The sequence below is a fragment of the Solanum stenotomum genome, chromosome 5 (assembly GCF_019186545.1).
Source record: "Solanum stenotomum isolate F172 chromosome 5, ASM1918654v1, whole genome shotgun sequence".
NCBI lineage: Eukaryota > Viridiplantae > Streptophyta > Magnoliopsida > Solanales > Solanaceae > Solanum > Solanum stenotomum.
Window position 1 is genome coordinate 59,568,789 of NC_064286.1, and position 7,455 is coordinate 59,576,243.

Sequence of the window (7,455 nt, forward strand, 5' to 3'; positions counted from 1 at the left end):
GCCTCCCAAACATCATCCAAGATTACAAGGGTGTGGCTGTTCTGATCCATTAACCTTGTACGCAGCCGATCTCCACGACTCCACAAATTATCCCCTTCTAATGTCAGCCCGAGTCCTTCTGCAATCTCACCCTGAACTTTTTTCAAATCTGGTTGTTGACTGACAGTTACCATGACGACATCTTTGAACAACCTTTCTTGTTTCGCCTTTTGTCTGATTTTCTCAGCCAGTGTAGTCTTACCAACACCACCCAGACCACATATTCCAATAATAGTGACCCCGTCATCTTTCAAAGCTTCCATGACCTCCTCTTCTTTCAATTTTCTGGAGTCAAACACCTCACCATTGTTACTAGGTATAGCCTCACTTTGAATTGGACGATCAAAGGAGATTACATCAGGCTTGTTGCTTTCATCTCGAAGTTCAATCAACTCCAGTGTAATTTTCTCAGCTCTCCTGCTTATCGAGTAACGTGTCTTCAGGTTTGGACACCAGTCATAAAAGCAACCGCTTTCAACTTCAATTCTATCTCGTTGCATTACAGCTGCCACATCTGCAGTAGTGGTATCAACATTCCTTAACCAAGCCTTGCCATTGGCTGAAATGTCTAGTAAGTTTCTCCGGGCATCTTTGACTCTTTCCTCCACCTCACTTTTGATATTCTTCAGCTTCTCAGATTCTTTATCCATACGTCTGATGTTGCTCTTGTAGTAATATAAATACCCAATCCCTCGAGCAACTGGCTGTATCAAGCAACCTGTGACTTTTTCCACAAAAATAGATAAGAATTCCATAGCTAGTAATAAACCTTTTTTCAACTATCAAGTCTGAACTCTGCTACGGTTTTTTTTTCTTTTTCGCTTTCTAATTATCTCTTTTGACTGGTTTTTTAGTTACTGGGAAATAAAGGTGTGAAAATGGTGGAAATGGAGAATTTTGTATGAAAATGAAAGACCAGAGAGCGGAAATGGAGAATTTGGTATGTAAATGAAATACGAGAGATCGGAATTGGAGAATTTGGTATGAAAAATGAAAGGTAGAAGAGCATTAATGTAGAAATTGGTATGAAAATGAAATATGAGAGCGAAAATGAAGAATTTGGTATGAAAATCAAAGAGTAGCAATGTTGCAGAATTTGGTATGAAAATGAATGCTTAAGAGAGGCAATGGAAAGTTTGATTGTGTTATTCGAAGTAACAAATTCACAGAGATTTATAAGCTATCAAAATAATATCTTTAAAGTGAGAGTATTGATTACCTAACATATTAAAGTAGTGAGCATCTGATTCCATATCTTCCTTCACTAATTCCTGTTAGGACTCAAGTATTGAATACCTAACTTATTAAAGTAGTGAGCATCTGATTCCATATCTTCCTTCACTCAAATTCCTGTTAGGACTCGAGTATTGATTACCTAACATATTAAAGTAGTGAGCATCTGATTCTATATCTTCCTTCACTCAAACTCATGTTACGACTTTCCCAAAAATATATGCTTTCTTGCAATGGCAGACACTATAAAGAAGAAAAAATGGAAAAGTATGCTTGGAATATATGCTTCTTTTTGGAATTTTCATCTTGCTTGCCAAGTGCTCAAAGATCAGACTTTGTCCTTACACTCTCTCTAATTTTTGGCAAAATATATCCTTTCCTGTTTCTTCCAATCTGCCTAAGCTTTGATGAACAGAGTTACCTTGTAGGAATTTATTTTAAATGCGATGGTTATAACATTTGTTTATGACAAGGAAACTTGCAGCCGCTATCCTTGTCATCCTTTCGACTCAACTTTTACTCTCCTTGCATCAGGGGAAAAAAAACAATTTAAAAACTCAGCAAATCAAACCATATAAAGGAAGTCATGACAAGGTAAAAAAAATAAAAAATCCTGAGGTGGATTATTGTGCACCAAAATTACAAGTTCTCAAACTTCCATCACTCAGCAGAGGATAGAAACTGAAATCTCAGGCAGACAGCCACCTTCTCTATCTTACTATATCCTACAGTGACCTCAAGTTTAAATCACAATCGACTATTTTGTAGATATTACTAATACATATACAAGATCTATGGGCAATAGCTAGTGGGTTGACATGAACCGATAGGTTACAATATTGTAGATCCACCTCTGCTTGTTAATTACCTCCATCACGAGCATAGGTGTCAGGTGATGTTCGAGGTTTTGCTTGCATTATTTCATTTGAGTAGTTACTACCTTCCTAACTCTTGCCATGACTAGGTTCAGCTTTGTTGCCATCACTAGCCTTTTGTTCCTGCAGGAAACAGAGAATGCTAAAGAATAGAGAGATGACTAGTTTATTAAGTAAAAGAAAGTTGATGAACTTAAATAAGTATCTAAAACGGAAAGAGAGCAGTAGAACCTAATTAGAATATGTAGCAATTACTTATATAGCTATGAAACAAGACAAACCTTAGAATTGAACATCTCTTGTGTCCATTTATTCAGATCTACTTTCACCCCATCATCACAGTTCACCCTTTTAAGACTCGGTGTACTCACAGATATTCCTTGTTGGATAAACGTCTTCATTTCAGGGCAGCCACGAATACTCACATTTCTGAGTAATGGAAATGTAAGAGCATGCTCTGTCAGAAAAAAATGCCCCAGCTTAGGCAGCCCGCGAAGGTACAAGTCTTCCAAGAGGGGAAATAATTCCTTCTCCTTGTTGATCCTCTTTTGTGATCACTTCTTCCATTGATTGACAGTGTTGTATCCATAACACTTGGAGATTCAGAAGACCTTTGGCCACTGATGGGGACATCAAGTTTCTCAATTTACCACAACTATATATGTTCAATGTTTCAAGTTTGTTGAAGTAGTCAGTTGGAAGTTGGTGAGAGCATAGAGCACTTATGCTTTCAAGTTTCCAAATGATAAGCACTTTCAGGTTGGGACAAGAAACCTGCAAACGTTGAAGACTTCAAACTTTGTTGCAGATACAATTGGAGCTATTGGAAGAAAACACTAGGTCATAAGTTGAGAAGCCAAAAGTGCTTAGACACATCTATTTATATATTTTAAATTGTGAACTATATAAATATTTTGGTATATGATCTTCTTTCATATTTAAAAGAGTTTTTTAGTATCTCAAACACATTATATATTTTTTTCATTTGGGCCGGGTTTAGAGGTGTAAACAAAGTTGAGATAAATTTTGAAAGTCACGTGACATTTTTAAAATTTAAAAATTATTATTATATATTTTCTTAATTAAGTAAATATAGATACATTCTGTATTAGAATGACCTTAAATTATATGAAATGAACGGAGGACAAGGGCATTTTTGGGCTAAAGTATTGAGGGCAAGGACATTTTTGGACCAAACTATATATAAAAGGCATTTTTGCTTATTTCGTGTAGTTTAAGGGTATTTTAACCCTTTTTCGAAAAATAAATTACAATATAGCTGGAAAAAAGAATTTCTTAAAGTTGTTCTTACTTTTTTCTTCTTTTTTCATATCTATTTGTTTTCGCACTAAAAAAATGAAATAAGAATAAGAAGTCAAATAATGATACGCAAATAGATATCTATCAGGGAGACATTTAAAACTTTAATTAGCCATTGAATTAAAAAAGTCAAAAAAAAAATTGATGTGTGAGAAGGATCAAATACAGCCCTATATGGATTTTCTAAATAACAAATTAAAAAAGTTAATTTAAAACTAATTTTTCACTTCGTTAGATGAAAAGGGTATATATGAGTCATTTGTGTAATGGTAAAAGAATAGACTTTGTGTTAGTAAATATCTTCATGCTCAAGTAAAAGGTAAAAAATTTATTCATAAAAACCCTTCAAATAAAAACTGAAAAAGAAAGCTGGTTTTACATTTTAAGAGATAAGAAGCAAACCTTTTCATGAAAAAGAGGATTTGAGTGAGTGATGGATTTGTTGGCTGTAGGCCACAAATTTTGAAACTCAGGTAACTCATAGAATTTCATTTTCCATAACTGAGCGAACTCAATGCCCTCAACATTGTCACTGCAAAAGTGAGTCAGGCATTCCAGAGATTGAAGCTCTAACTGATATAAATTGGGGAACTTAATTACTTCATATATCCTCCCAGAGATGTTCAATAAATGTGTTAAATCACAATTAGAGAGGATGAGGCATTTCACGTTCTGAAATTCATTCAGCTGAAACTCAGTCAACACATTATTAGAGCCCTTTCCGGTTAACTCTACAAATTCGCTCTCCTTCAACAGGTGGCCGATCCAATCACCCAATGGGGCAGTCTTCGTGACCTCTAAAGCAATTTTCTTGTCGTAATGAGAAGTTCTTATGGAACCTGCTCTACCCACTATAAGAGTGTACCGTGTCAACTTGGAGGAAAGGCCCAAGTTACTGTAGATCACATCGGGTTGAACAGTTATGTCAGTGCACTCAATCTTGATAAGGATTCCAGTTCCCTCCAGGTGGAGTAACTACAATCTTCTACTCCCACCATAAGTAGTTCCTCCAATCGAACTAGTCCTGATAACACCCCTGCTGAAATCCTTTTACGTATTTTATACCCATCCCAAAACTTTAACATAATTAGATTGGTCAAATTTCCTATCTCCACTGGCACCTCCTCTGACTGAGAATTACTTATGCTGAGAATTTCTAAAGTGACAAGTTCCCCAATAATGGATATGTCATCCAACCTTAAATAATTCAGACACAGCATCCTCAGACTTGACAACCTCCGAATGGATGCTGGAAAACACAGAATGGACTCGTAATCTCTGTGTCCCCTCATGCTTAAGACATTGAGTTTACACATGCCATCAAAAAAATTGTCCTGTAATTTGAATGGCTTTTCAGAATAGAGTTGTAACATTAGGAGCTTCAGTTTTGGGCAAATGATTGGGCTAGGAAGCTCATCAAATTTATTTGCAATAATTGACATGTGACTGAAATGCTCATAAGAAATTCTTCTTGGGAACTCTTCCGAGTTAACATCGTGACTTACCATAAAGTTATGCTCTCCCTCAGACGCAATACTTATAGCCGCATCACGGATCACATCATGTATTTTGACAAAATTTTCTCTTAAACCTAAGGATAACAAGAAACGGTCTTTTAGTGTTTCTAACAGATGGCACACCCTATTTCTTGCTCCTTCTATATTTTTAATTTCCGAAAAGATGCCAAGCCCCATTCCATATGTAAGCAAATCATCAGTCCAAATATTACTATCTTCCTTGAACAAAGAACAAAGCAAAAAGAGGTACCTGGCTCCATCACTTTCCAAGTAATCATAGCTTAGTCTCAGATGTTTATACACCTTTGTGTGCACTCCAGGGATATTTCTTGTTTCTGCATCATGTAATTGTTTAAGGGCATCCTCCCATGAAGGCTTGGTTTTATGCTTAAGCGCTCCTGCAACTGTAATAATTGCAAGTGACAACCCCTTGCATTCTTTGGCAACATCTTTTACTATGTCAAGTAGAGAAGGATCATCAGCTGAATTACCGAGTTTCTCCTTGAAAAGGATCCATGCTTCCTCTTCAGGTAAAGTTCCAACTTCCATGATCTTCTGAGCTCCCATTGCTTCACAAACATCTCGGATACGTGTCATCAATGTCACTTTGCACCGATGGTTGTGGTTGCTACCACTGGGAATTCCAAGTTTCTCAAGATCATGAAGAGCCTCCCAAACATCATCCAAGATGACAAGGGTGCACCTATTATGATCCATTAACCTTGTACACAGCTGATCTCCACGACTCCACAGATTATCCCCTTCTAATTTCAGTCCGAGTCCTCCTGCGATCTCACCCTGAATTCCTTTCAAGTTTGGTTGTTGACTGACAGTTACCATGACAATATCATCGAACAACCTTTCTTGTTTTGCCTTTTGTCTGATTTTGTCAGCCAGTGTTGTCTTACCAACACCACCCATACCACATATCCCAATCATAGTGACCCTGTCATCTTTCAAAGCTGCCATGACCTCAAGCTCTTTCAATTTTCTAGAGTCAAACTCCTCACCAGTGTTACTATATATAGCCTCACTTTGGACTGGAAGATCATAGGAGAAAGCATTTGGATTGGTGCCTTTAGTTTGAAGTTCAATCAACTCTAGTGTAATTTTCTTAGCTCTCCTGCTCAGTGAATAACGTGACTTCAAGTTTGGACACCAACCATATCTTTCAACCTCAATTCTACATCGTTGCATTAGAGCTGCCACATCTGCAGTAGTGGTATCAACACTAGTTAACCAAGCTTGCCATTGGGTGAAATGTCTTTTAAGTTTCTCCGGGCATCATCAGCTCTTTGCTGCACCTCACTTCTGATATTCTTCAGCTTCTGAGATTCTTTATCCATAGATCTGATGTTGCTCTTGTAGTAAAATAAATACCCAATCCCTCGCACAACTGGCTGCATCAAGCAATCTGTGACTTTTTCCACAAAAATAGATAAGAATTCCATAGCTAGTATAGTTTAGTAATAAGTCTTTTTTCAACTATCAAGTCTGAACTCTGCTATTGTTTTTTTTTTTTTGCTTTCTAATTCGCTCATTTTGACTGGTTTTCTTAGTTACTGGAAGGTGTGAAAATGAAAGTTAAAAGAGCAACAATGTAGAATTTGGTATGAAAACGAAATATCAGAGAGCAGAAATGTAGAAGTTGGAATGAAAATGAAATATGAGAGGAGTGGAAATGGAGAATTTGGTATGAAAATCAAAGAGTAGCAATGTGAGGGAATTTGGTATGAAAATAAAAGATCATAGAGCAGAATGGAGAATTTGGTATGAAAATCAAAGAGTAGCAATGTTGGAGAATTTGGTGTGAAAATGAAAGCTTAAGAGAGGCAATGGAGAGTTTGATTGTGTTATCCCAAGCAACAAATTCACAGAGATTTATAAGTTGTGCATTCATGTTAAGAGTGGGGTCAAAATAATCTCTTTAAAACGAGAGTATTGATTAGCTAACATTTTAAAATAGTGAACATCTAATTCCATATCTTCCTTCACTCAAACTCATGTTACGACTTTCCGAAAATATATGTTTTCTTGCAATGGCAGACACTATAAAGAAGAAAAAAAGGAAAAGTAATTGTTGCTTTTCGGAATCTTCCACTTGCTTGCCAAGTACTCAAAGATCAGACATTCTCTCCAACTTTTAACAAAGTATTTCCCTTCCAGTTTCACACAAATGACTACTTGATGTTTTTTTAGAATAATTTTTTTAAAATTTTTTAATTTGTTTTCTAAAATCAGAGGTATCTGATTGTGGAAATACTCCTAATGCTTCACATGTTGTTTAATTTTTAACATGCTGAAGACAAATTTAATAAATTGAAGGTTTGGTTAAAGCTATTATATATAAAGCCATAGTTATAGTTTTAACTTTTCGCTTTTGGGAAACATCCCATACAAACACCATTATATATAAAGACATATATAGAATGCAAGATCACATGAGAATGGAAAATACATATACAGATTAC

The 7,455-nt window shown here is 36.1% G+C and overlaps 1 protein-coding gene and 1 pseudogene across 1 annotated transcript in view; both read right to left on the reverse strand.

The window, feature by feature from the left end:
• Positions 1 to 794, reverse strand: part of LOC125864206 (disease resistance protein RPS5-like) — a 2,447-nt gene extending 1,653 nt beyond the window's left edge. The window contains exon 1 of the mRNA XM_049544120.1: positions 62 to 794. Within this exon, the coding sequence (XP_049400077.1) occupies positions 62 to 794 (733 nt within the window). The remainder of the gene's footprint in view (positions 1 to 61) is intronic.
• Positions 795 to 2,216: 1,422 nt separating this feature from the next.
• On the reverse strand, positions 2,217 to 6,484 carry LOC125864207 (probable disease resistance protein At1g61300; annotated as a pseudogene).
• Between the last annotated feature and the right edge of the window lie 971 nt (positions 6,485 to 7,455).